This window comes from Aulonocara sp. 'chitande type north' Nkhata Bay, linkage group LG14 (assembly GCF_057382095.1).
Source record: "Aulonocara sp. 'chitande type north' Nkhata Bay isolate Kocher_YH1m ecotype deep benthic linkage group LG14, A_spYH_male_GT1.1, whole genome shotgun sequence".
NCBI lineage: Eukaryota > Metazoa > Chordata > Actinopteri > Cichliformes > Cichlidae > Aulonocara > Aulonocara sp. 'chitande type north' Nkhata Bay.
In genome coordinates, this window is record NC_141357.1 from 26,049,525 (window position 1) to 26,061,523 (window position 11,999).

The 11,999-nt window shown below is 38.5% G+C and overlaps 2 protein-coding genes across 2 annotated transcripts; both read left to right on the forward strand.

Moving 5' to 3' along the window:
- Positions 1-73: 73 nt before the first annotated feature.
- Positions 74-3,287, forward strand: LOC147314714 (extracellular calcium-sensing receptor-like). The gene is made up of 6 exons (XM_086260405.1): positions 74-162; positions 307-592; positions 763-1,335; positions 1,675-1,797; positions 2,029-2,152; positions 2,389-3,287. Exons 1-6 carry the CDS (start codon positions 74-76, stop codon positions 3,285-3,287), a joined length of 2,094 nt encoding a protein of 697 aa, XP_086116531.1.
- A 5,114-nt stretch (positions 3,288-8,401) lies between these two features.
- LOC147314715 (extracellular calcium-sensing receptor-like) lies at positions 8,402-11,274 on the forward strand. The gene is made up of 5 exons (XM_086260406.1): positions 8,402-8,653; positions 8,765-9,589; positions 9,693-9,914; positions 10,036-10,159; positions 10,370-11,274. Exons 1-5 carry the CDS (start codon positions 8,402-8,404, stop codon positions 11,272-11,274), a joined length of 2,328 nt encoding a protein of 775 aa, XP_086116532.1.
- Positions 11,275-11,999: the final 725 nt, after the last annotated feature.

Consider the following 11,999-nt stretch of genomic DNA (forward strand, 5'->3'; position numbering starts at 1 on the left):
CCTCACCATGAACACTGGCTGTGAACCGTTTGGCAGGTTTGATGTGCCAAGTTTTTTTAAGGAAGGTGACATAATGATCGGAGGAATCTTCCCAATTTTGATCAAAGAAATACTCAGCACTTCTACATTTGATAAGGAGCTGCCTAAAGTGCAGTGTGAAGGGTATGATTTAACACAAACATTTTTGTTCATTTGTCATGCATGTATGTTTATTTGTGTTTTAATTCTTGAGATTGTAGTGTACATACATGTAAAGCAAAAGCTTGGTTACTTTATGACTTGTATCAATCACTGAAATGTCTTTAGGTTTGACCTGAGAGTTTTTCGATGGACACAGGCAATGATATTTGCCATTGAAGAAATCAACAACGATCCTGCTCTGCTTCCAAACATATCTCTTGGCTATAGGATCCTTAACTCTTGTGCATCTCCAACAAATGCTTTACGTGCTGCACTAACACTGGCTAGTGGAGTAGAGGAGGTAGATGTATCTTCTCATTGCCCTCCAGCTATATCTGCTCTCATAGCAGAATCTGGGTCATCTCAGTCAATAGCTGTGGCTGGAATTCTTGGACCATTTCATATGCCAATAGTAAGAGATAACTAGACAATAAGATACAATTATATGTTTTATGATGCTGCGTGCAAATAGTAAAAGAGATAAAACTGTATGTTTTATGCCATGTGATATATGTGATATTTTGGCATTGTATGATGTATTGTTGCATGCACACTGTTTCAGTGTTCTTTTCTCTTTTATAGATCAGCTACTTCTCAACGTGTGCTTGTCTGAGTGACAGAACTAAATATCCTACATTTTTTAGAACAATCCCCAGCGACTATTTCCAGGCAAAAGCTTTGGCCGCACTGGTCAAACATTTTGGATGGCAGTGGATTGGAGCCATACAGTCAGACAATGATTATGGACGTAATGGAATTCTTGCTTTTAAAGAGGAGGTTGAAAAATTTGGGATTTGCATTGCTTTTGTGGGTACAATTCTACGTACATACACTAAAGACAGATTTTTGAAAGTTGTGGAAATAATAAAACAGTCAACTGTCAAAGTAATTTTGGCTTTTGTACCTGAAGGTGACTTTTATCCTTTGATGAAAGAAATTGTGAAACAGAACATTACAGGAATTCAGTGGATCGCAAGTGAGGCCTGGATAACAGCATCTCGACCATCCACACCTGAAATATACACAGCTTTTGGTGGCGCCCTCGGATTTGTTGTGCAGAAGATGGCTATTCCAAATTTCAAACACTTTCTTACAAGTATTAGTCCTTATACAGATCCACATGCACCTTTCGTGAAGGATTTCTGGGAGATTATCGTGGGTTGCATGCCCGTTTTACCAGGAGCACGCACAAGTACTGATGACACAACCAAAAGATGTACAGGCAATGAAACATTAATGAATTCCGAGCATGTTTTCTTCAATGTCACAGAGCTCAGAGTGACCTATAATGTCTATAAAGCAGTTTATGCTATTGCACATGCTCTGCATCAGCTGGTATTTTGCCAACCAGTTGGAGCACAAACAATAAAGCGATGTTTGAATCTTTCAGAAATTCAGCCCAAGGATGTGAGAAATGGTGCAATTGAAAATTACAATTCTTCTGACTGAAGAAGAAGCTCATAAAAAGCTGATAAATAATCCTTTCCTTTCTAGGTCAGTAAAAGCTTACAAAGGGTGAATTTCACAAATCAGTTTGGGGATGAGGTGTTTTTTGATGAGAATGGCGATCCTCCTGCTTCTTATGATATCATTAACTGGCAGTTGATAAATGGAAAAGTGCAACATGTGACACTTGGTCATTTTGCATCTGCTGCAAACGGCAATTACAAACTCAATGTCCAGGAGGAGAAGATCGTGTGGAGGACAGGAAAAACAGTAATTCTGATGTCTCTTTTTTTCCCATGCAGTACACTTTTAGTATCTCAACTTTATTTGAATTGTGGCAGTAAGATCATTTCAACACTTATTTATCATTGCTACAATACTTAAACATTTCTTTTGCCACAGGTCCCCACATCACTGTGTTCTAATATTTGCCCATCTGGTACCAGAAAAGCTCAGATTAATGGAAAACCAATTTGTTGTTTTCACTGTGTATCCTGTGCTGATGGAACTATAGCCAACTCAACAGGTAGACAAGTAGACCAATATATGAAGTGTATATGTCTTATCAAATCGAGCATACTCAGTATAATATCACATATTTAGTGTATACAAATAAGTAATATTTAAAATATTAATGTGGTAGGGCATCATCTTGATTTCTAATTAATTTCACTGCTTTTTCTGTCAAGGAAGTTAAATCTTTGACTAACACGGTCTCTCAATTCATTATTCACCCTTTCTGTTTATCATCAACAGGTGCAGCAGACTGCACACCTTGTCCAAAGGAATACTGGTCCAATGAGAGAAAAGATGATTGCATTCCTAGAACTATTGAGTTCCTGAAATATCATGAGCCCATGGGAATAGCTCTAACACTTGTATCCCTGTTAGGGGCCTCTCTCTCCTTGGCGACAATGGTGGTTTTTATTAACTACAGAGAAACTCCTGTGATAAAAGCCAGCAACTTTGAGCTGAGCTCTTTCTTATTGTTTTCTCTTTTTCTGTGTTTTCTCTGTCCTCTCACTTTCATTGGTATGCCAACAGTCTGGACATGCATGCTGCGCCACACCACTTTTGGTGTGACATTTGCCCTTTGCATTTCCTGTGTCTTGGGAAAAACCATTGTTGTTGTCACAGCCTTCAAAGCCACATTTCCTGGCAATAAAATTACTGGACAGTTTGGTCACGCACAACAAAGAATCATTGTTTGCTCCTGCACTTTGATTCAACTAATAACATGTGTGTTGTGGCTGACTTTAAGCCCACCTTACCCACATACGTTGTTCACATACAGCAATAGGATGATTGTTCTGGAATGTAACACAGGCTCTGAGTTTGCTTTTTATGCAGTGTTGGGATACATAGGGATCCTTGCAATCATTTGTTTGATCCTGGCATTTATGGCAAGAAAACTTCCTGATAATTTCAATGAAGCCAAATTGATCACATTCAGCCTGCTGATATTCTGTGCTGTGTGGATTACCTTCATCCCAGCATACATCAGCTCTCCTGGAAAGTTCACTGTAGCTGTGGAAATATTTGCAATTTTGTCTTCAGCATTTGGCTTATTAATTTGTATTTTTGCACCCAAGTGTTACATAATATTTCTTAAGCCAGAAAAAAATACCAAGAAATGGGTTATGGGAAAAATTATAAAGTAAAGAAACATGATATTGTTCTATGTTAAACCTTTATAAACCAAGTATCCTACAGGCCGCCTGGAGTTGTCTTCTAATTTTGGGTGTAAAATTACAAAATAATTCAGAGCACGGTGGCATTGTGTTTATCATTGTTGCCTCACAGCAAGATGATCCTTCAATTCTACCATCAGGACAGGGTGTTTCTGTGTGGAGTTGCATGTTCTCCCCGTGGGTTCTCCCCAGGTGCACCGGCTTCCTCCCACAGTCCAAAGACATGCACTTTGTGGGGATAGGTTAATTGGAAAATCTAAATAGCCACTAGGTGTGAATGCAGGAGTAAATGTAAGGTACACCCTGTCCAGGGTGTACCTTGCCTCTCGCCCTATGACAGCTGGGATAGGCTCCAGCACCCCCCGCGACCCTGAAAAGGATAAGTGGAAGCGAGTGGATGGATGACTTGATAGCATAAGTGGTTAACAAGTCATTTTAATGTAAAGCACACATGGTAAAATCTAGGCAGAGCTAATTTTGTTGTCTGTGTTTGGACAACAATACCTTGTGTATGCTTTGTACTAACACGAAACACCACATATGTTTTTTATTAAAAAGCTTGTTTTCTTTTTTTAATGAAATCATTTCAATTTTGTCTCTAGCACAAACAGTAGCAAAGTTACTTCATTTAAAAGCACCTCTAAAAAAAATGGAACCACAGCTGGGTCAGTGGTGAAAAAAGGGTCAGTGATGTTGCCATTTATGTTTTGATTTACATAAGCTATATTTCACTAGTACAGCTATAAGTATTTCAATGTCCTGTAACTTAGTAACACTATCAATGTAGCAATATATGTAACATATATGTTGTATATACGGCCTTTCGTTAAATATATACATTGGGGATATTTTAGACACATCTAGATCATGGCCAGTTTTAAAGAGAAGAAAGATTGATTGAGAGCTCAGACATTGCAATGCATTCTTCATAGTCCCCACCATAACGCACAAATTTCCCCGCCATCGGATCAATAAAGTCTCATCTTATCTTATCGTGCTGTTTTTCATGTAATATAGACATACACCCCCCTCCACAAACACATGTATGGATGTATATAAATAGATAGATAAATAGATAGCTTGTGATGGAGAGAAATAGGCTTTTGTGTACAACATTAAAAATGTAATGCAATGTAACTTTGAAAAATCAGATGGAAAAAGAATAAATCATAATTTAAAGCAAGATTACTCCACTTATACTATCAATAATTGTATATCCCCTGTCTGTGACCTTGAAAAGTGAAAAACTGTGGTAATTTAAACACCATGGAGCTAAAGCGTTTTTTTTTTTTGTTGTTGTTGTTGTTTTTAGAGGTTGTTTTTCCCTGAAATGAAATGAAATTACATTTACTTTTGTATAAGTAAATATTCATTAAAGCCCTGCTGCAAATATTGTGCGACTTCTAGTTGGCGGTTGAATAAAATTTCCCTAATTACACACCTTCCTCTTTTTTTTCCTAAATAAATAAACCCAAGTGGATGCTCTTTGAGCTTCTGAACAGCAAAATAGGTTTAGGCAGAAACTGAAATATAAGTAAAAGAAAACCTCAAAAACTCTCTCTATGTTATTTATTTGCTCAAAAATTTACTGTGACCATCAACTGGTCCATGTAAAATTGTAAATGTGGGCCATTTTTGGAAAGGATGAAGTGACTTTAGTAATGTGTCATCTGGATATCATGATAAAGTAGCCCACATGGTGAACTATGAATAATTTGTAGGATTGTTGTAAATTGATCCATAAAAATTGTGCAATTGAATTCTTAGTTATTATACAGTCCTGATCAAAAGGGGTGCCGATTGGAGCCCCATAAACATCAGCTGGTATCTGAGACTGAAGGGCTTCAAAAACAAAAAATGTCTTCAAAGGCCTAGTGTCCTTAAACGCCACAGAACTGACCATTTGAGCTTTGCAGGAGAGCATCAAACATGGGACCTTAAAGGGTGGAAGAAAGTTTTATTCTCTGATGAGAAAAAATGTAACCTTCATGGTCGTGATGATTCCCAATATTACTGGCATGCCAAGCAGATCCCACCTGACATGTTTTTGACACGGCACAGTGGTCGCGGTACAATAATGGTCTGGGGTGATTTTTCCTTCAGTGGAACAATGGAGCTTCAGGAGGTGCAGGGGCATCAAAAAGCCACTGTCTATGTCCAGATGGTGCAGAGAGCATCCCTCATGACTGAGGGCCCTTGTCTGTGTAGGAACGACAGGGTTTTTCAACAGGACAACGCTACAGTACACAATGCCCGCAGGACAAGGGACTTCATCCAGGAGAATACCATCACTCTTTAGGACCATCCTGCGTGTTCCCCTAATCTAAATCCATTTGAGACCCTTTGGGGATGGATGGCAAGGGAAGTTCTCTAAAATGGACAACTGTTCCAGACAATAGATGCCCGCCGTGCGGCCGTCTTTACCACTTGGAGAAATGTTCCCACTCACCTCATGAAAATGCTTGCATCAAGCATGCTGCAACACATTTTATTAAGTGAAAACAATAACAGTGGAGTTATTCATTACTGAGTTCTTGTTTGGAACTTTCTGTTTTGGGGGGGTGGGTGTGGTTTTTTTTGGAGGTATGGTCCTAAGCTTTTAATAAGCTGTAAAACAACATGTTTCAGTTTAAGTGTTGTTTTCAAGAAATTGCATGAGTTTTTGCCATTTTTCAAGTGGTTTTAAACGTTTGATGGGATTTAACTCTTTCAGCTCCTCAGCTGTAACATAATCTGCCCCATTTAAAGATCCCATCCACAACCCATTCGACTCTTTAGTATAGGGCTGGGTATCGTCACTGATTTCGAGAATCGATTCAATTCCGATTCACAAGGTCCCGAATCGATTCGATCCACGATTCAATTTAATTCGATTCTATTCAATTTGAATCTGGGAAATTTTGACAGAAATATTATAATTCAGATCAGTACATTTACATATTTTTGTATCTATAAAAAGGAAGCTGACACACGCAAGACTTTATCAAAGGTGTGAGCATCACAGCAGATGCCTTTGTGTCAACATGAAGGTGATTTTCCTGGCCTGGGATTTTATAAAAATATTCTGCAGTACATCAAAAACGAAAGAAAACCATTAATCAACACATGATTGTAATCTGAAGTTACAGCGGTTTTATTAGAGACAGGGCTAAGCATTTTGCATTTTGCATAATTTTAAAAAGTTTAAATTTGTTCAGTATTGAACGGCAGAAATTAGGTTTTCTTTTCGGAAGTATATAAAACGCACACAATGCACCCGACCCCTATGGCGCCTCCTGCGGGTGGTGGGCCTGCGGGAGGATGGGCCCATGTCTCCTCTTCGGGCTGTGCCCGGCCGGACCCCATGGACTAAGGCCCGGCCACCAGACGCTCGCCCTCGGGCACCCTCCCCGGGCCTGGCTCCAGGGCGGGGCCCCGGTAACCCTATCCTGGGCAGGGTAAACTGTTCCCTCGGTGTCCTTTCCATAAGGGTCTCGTTTGCTTTGCTTAGGCTGCTGCCCCTGCGACCTGGCCCCGGACAAAGCGGATGAAAATGGATGGATGGAAGTATATAAAACGAAAAAAAAAAAAAAACGTCGGCCAACAGCGCTGTAAACAACGGTAGTCTTGTGCGTAACAAGTAAGCGAATAATGAAGAAAACGAGATTTTTAGACGGGAAACTGTTCTTGAAGTACAGAGAGAGAGAGAGAGAGAGAGAGAGAGAGAGAGAGAGAGAGAGAGAGCTGTGCATCGTGGTCGAAGCAAAACAGTAAAATTAAGAGTGAATACATGACAATGTTTATGTGAAGCATAGTTTGGATCTTCTTTTGCTGCTGGTTCGGTCAATATTGTTTGGAGAGAATTCAAACTAACAGCTTTAGAATCAGCGCATAAAGGGCGTGAACACAAAGCGCGGTCCGCTTACACCTGGCAAAGCAGCAACGTTCATCATTTTATCAAAGATGAAAGAATTTAGAGTTTTTAACTCTCAGTGATACTGCAGTGTACGTTTGACTTTGGGCCTGAAGTGGATGGAGTTTTGGAACGCCTCAGGAACGCCGCGGGACGTGACAAAACGTCGACATGTTACGCCTCGGGAGTGAGAACGCTCTGGGCACAAAGGTATAGATTACACAAAATTGTAATTTAATAATAATGCTGCCAATGAATCACGACAGATTTTTTTTCATGCAGTATAGACACACACGCACACACACACACACACACACACACATACATATAGATAGATAGATAGATAGATAGATAGATAGATAGATAGATAGATAGATAGATAGATAGATAGTTTTGTGTACAAAAACAAAAATGTAATGCAATTTAACTTTTAAAAAGCAAAATCAAAACGAATAATTCATCATTTAAAGCTAAATTAATCTACTTATAGGGGCAATAATTGTATTTACCCTGTCTGTGAAAAACTGAAAAACTGAAAGACTATGGATAACTTATACATTACCTAGCTAAAGAGTTTTCTAAAGTCCCTTTCAAATTTCTTTATGATTAATGTGCATTGCAAAAGTAGTTTTAGACACTTTTCGATACAAGATAGTTTACTGACATTTAACAATACGTGTAGAGCATTAATTTCCTGATTCCAAGTTTGCCAATCTAAGATCACTGAGGCCTTAGGGAAATTATAGCACATTGACTACATGTAATACTGTTGTTATAAGAACTGTGCTGTCATGCCTATATGGCAATGCAGTGCAAACATGCAAAGAGGTATCCTCCTATTTCTGTGTGTTCTCAGCACGAACACAGTATCTGGCTGTGAACTTTTTGGCAGGTTTGATATGCCAAGTTTGTTTAAGGAAGGTGACATAATGATCGGAGGAATCTTCCCAATTTTGATCAAACAGATACTCAGCACCTCTACATTTGATAAGGAGCCGCCTAAAGTGCAGTGTGAAGGGTATGATTTAACACAAACTTTTTCATATGTCATGCATGTATGTTTATTTGTGTTTTCATTCTTGACATTGTACTTTACATACATGGGAAGCAATGGCTGGGTTACTTTATGACTTGTATCAATCACTAAAATGTCCTTAGATTTGACCTGCGAATTTATCGATGGACACAGGCAATGATATTTGCCATTGAAGAAATCAACAACGATCCTGCTCTGCTTCCAAACATATCTCTTGGCTATAGGATCCTTAACTCTTGTGCATCTTCTACAAATACTTTACGTGCTGCTCTAACGCTGGCTAGTGGAGCAGAGGAGGCAAGTGCGACTTCTCATTGCCCTCCAGCTATATCTGCCCTCATAGCAGATTCTGGGTCATCTCAGTCAATAGCTGTGGCTGGAATTCTTGGACCATTTCATATGCCAATAGTAAGAGATAAAGTTGTATGTTTTATGATGCTAAGTGATATTTGATGTTTTGGCATTGTATGATGTATTGTTGCATGCACACTGTTTCAGTGTTTTTTTTCTCTTTTATAGATCAGCTACTCCTCAACGTGTGCTTGTCTGAGTGACAGAACTAAATATCCTACATTTTTTAGAACAATCCCCAGCGACTACTACCTTGCAAAAGCTTTGGCTGCACTGGTCAAACATTTTGGATGGCAGTGGATTGGAGCCATACAGTCAGACAATGATTATGGACGTAATGGAATTCTTGCCTTTAAGGAGGAGGTTGAAAAGTTTGGGGTTTGTGTTGCTTTTGTTGCATCAGTTCTACGCACGTACACAAGAGATACATTTCTAGAAGTGGTGGAAATAATAAAACAGTCATCTGTCAAAGTAATTTTAGCTTATTCTTCTGAAGGTGACTTTTATCCTTTGATGCAAGAGATTGTGAACCAGAACATTACAGGAATTCAGTGGATTTCTTGTGTGGCTTGGATAACAGCACCTCGACCATCCACACCTGAAATACATAGATCCTTTGGTGGAACTCTGGGATTTGTAATGCAGAAGATGGCTATTCCTAAACTTAAACACTTTCTTACAAGTATTAGTCCTTATACAGATCCCAATGCACCTTTCGTGAAGGATTTCTGGGAGATTATCGTGGGCTGCACACCTGTTTTGCCAGGGGTACATGCAGCTACTGAGGACACAACCAAAAGATGTACAGGCAATGAAACATTAATGAATTCCGAGCATGATTTCTTCAATGTCACAGAGCTCAGAGTGACTTATAATGTCTATAAAGCAGTTTATGCTACTGCACATGCTCTGCATCAGCTGATATTCTGCCAACCAGTTGGAGCACAAACAGTAAAGCGATGTTTAAACCTGTCAGAAATTCAGCCCAAGGAGGTGAGAAATTGTTTAACTGAAAGTTTAAATTGTTCAAATAGTCTGAACAAAACCAATAATTGAACGTTTATACATACCTAATACATAATCCTTTCCTTTCTAGGTCAGTAAAAAGTTACAAAAGGTGAATTTCACAAATCAGTTTGGTGATGAGGTGTTTTTTGATGAGGATGGCAATCCTCCTGCTTCTTATGATGCCATTAACTGGCAGTTGATAAATGGAAAAGTGCAACATGTGACACTTGGTCATTTTGCATCTGCTGCAAATGGTGATTACAAGCTCAGCATCGAGGAGGAAAAGATAGTGTGGAGGACAGGGAAAACAGTAATCATGATGTCTCTCTATTTTTACATGCAGTACACTTTTAGTATCTTATCCTTTAGTATTCTCTTGTTAACACATAATCATTTGCCTCTAAAATACTTAAATATTTCTTTTGTCACAGATGCCCACATCGGTGTGTTCGAATGTTTGCCCAGTTGGAACCAGAAAAGCTCAAATTCAGGGAAAACCTATATGTTGTTTTGACTGTGTACCCTGTGCTGATGGAACTGTAGCCAACTCAACAGGTAGACAGAAACATATCAAGAGTGTATATCCTGTAAACGTTGAACGTGTACATTATAACATGACATGTTTAGTGTCTAAATATAGCTAATATTTAAAATATTAATGTCTTACTTGCATCATATGCTTTTTTTAAGTAGATTTTGTAATTTATTATTATCCCAAATGTACATCTAGATACACCACTGACCCTTTCTGTTTGTCCTCAACAGGTGCAGCAGACTGCACACCTTGTCCAAAGGAATACTGGTCCAATGAGAGAAAAGATGATTGCATTCCTAGAACTATTGAGTTTCTGAAATATCATGAGCCCATGGGTATAGCTCTAACACTTGTATCCCTGTTAGGGGCCTCTCTCTCCCTTGCCACAATGGTGGTTTTTATCAACTACAGAGAAACTCCTGTGATAAAAGCCAGCAACTTTGAGCTGAGCTCTTTCTTATTGTTTTCTCTTTTTCTGTGTTTTCTCTGTCCTCTCACTTTTCTTGGTCAACCAACAGTCTGGACATGCATGCTGCGCCACACCGCTTTTGGTGTGACATTTGCCCTTTGCATTTCCTGTGTCTTGGGAAAAACCATTGTTGTTGTCACAGCCTTCAAAGCCACATTTCCTGGCAACAAAATTGCTGGAAAGTTTGGTCATGCACAACAAAGAGTCATCATTTGCTCCTGCACTTTGATTCAAGTGGTAATATGTGTGTTATGGCTGACTTTAAGCCCACCTTACCCACATACGTTGTTCACATACAGCAATAGGATGATTGTTCTGGAATGTAAAACAGGATCTGAGTTTGCTTTTTATGCAGTGATGGGAAATATTGGGATCCTTGCAATCATTTGTTTGATCCTTGCATTTATGGCAAGAAAACTTCCTGATAATTTCAATGAAGCCAAATTGATCACATTCAGCCTGCTGATATTCTGTGCTGTGTGGATTACATTCATCCCAGCATACATCAGCTCTCCTGGAAAGTTCACTGTAGCTGTAGAAATATTTGCAATTTTGTCTTCAGCTTTTGGCTTATTAATTTGTATTTTTGCACCCAAGTGTTACATAATATTACTTAAGCCAGAAAAAAATACCAAGAAACATGTCATGGGCAAAACTACAAGCTAAAAGTAAAAAAAAAAAATCAGTAACAATTTATATTATGTTGCCATTTTTGTGTTTACATTATTGTTATTATTATTACATTTATATTACATTAGTAGACATTACGAGTCACTTACAATTCTGTGACACATTAAATAACAGAGTCTGGGTATATGCATATTTAAATGTAATTTTTGTCTGATAAAGGATTTATAATTAACATTACAGTACACTGCAAGATATGTTTTATGCTGCTGAAAGAAATGGATGTGAGTGAGTAGTTATAGACCTGTACACAAATGCAACAAAATTTAAGATAAAAAAACAGACTCTGGCCTGCTTATCAGTCTCTAACACCATTACAGGCAAGATGCAGTAAATCCTTTGAAATAACCATGTGTTCCACGCTGTACAATGAGTGCTATTCATAAATGGGAGAGAGATCTTAATAATGAATATACTTAGGAGTATTGGAAAGGAGCCATTACCATAGCTAGATCTACTTTTACTTGCAACCGCTTGCTTAAACCCAATACAAAATTTTACACCGCCTATATATAGCTCCTAATGTTTTGCATGAGATTACACCGCATGTATCCCCTTTTTGTATCAAATGTCAAATACAGACTGGTACCTTTTCCCATTACTTCTGGGAATTTAAACTAATCAAAAGATTTTGAAGTTTCATATCTCAAGAACTCAGCAATATTTTTACGAATCGGACCTAAAGGGACCCTGGATTTTTTATG

Bases quoted from the DNA above. Each gene is read 5' to 3' on its own strand.
- LOC147314714 (XM_086260405.1), top strand. From the start codon at position 74: ATGATCGGAGGAATCTTCCCAATTTTGATCAAAGAAATACTCAGCACT. The intron at 163-306 runs GTATGATTTAAC...AAATGTCTTTAG, and splicing joins CCTAAAGTGCAGTGTGAAGG to GTTTGACCTGAGAGTTTTTC. The intron at 2,153-2,388 runs GTAGACAAGTAG...CAACAGGTGCAG, and splicing joins AACTATAGCCAACTCAACAG to CAGACTGCACACCTTGTCCA.
- LOC147314715 (XM_086260406.1), top strand. From the start codon at position 8,402: ATGATATTTGCCATTGAAGAAATCAACAACGATCCTGCTCTGCTTCCA. The intron at 8,654-8,764 runs GTAAGAGATAAA...TCTCTTTTATAG, and splicing joins GACCATTTCATATGCCAATA to ATCAGCTACTCCTCAACGTG. The intron at 9,590-9,692 runs GTGAGAAATTGT...TTTCCTTTCTAG, and splicing joins CAGAAATTCAGCCCAAGGAG to GTCAGTAAAAAGTTACAAAA.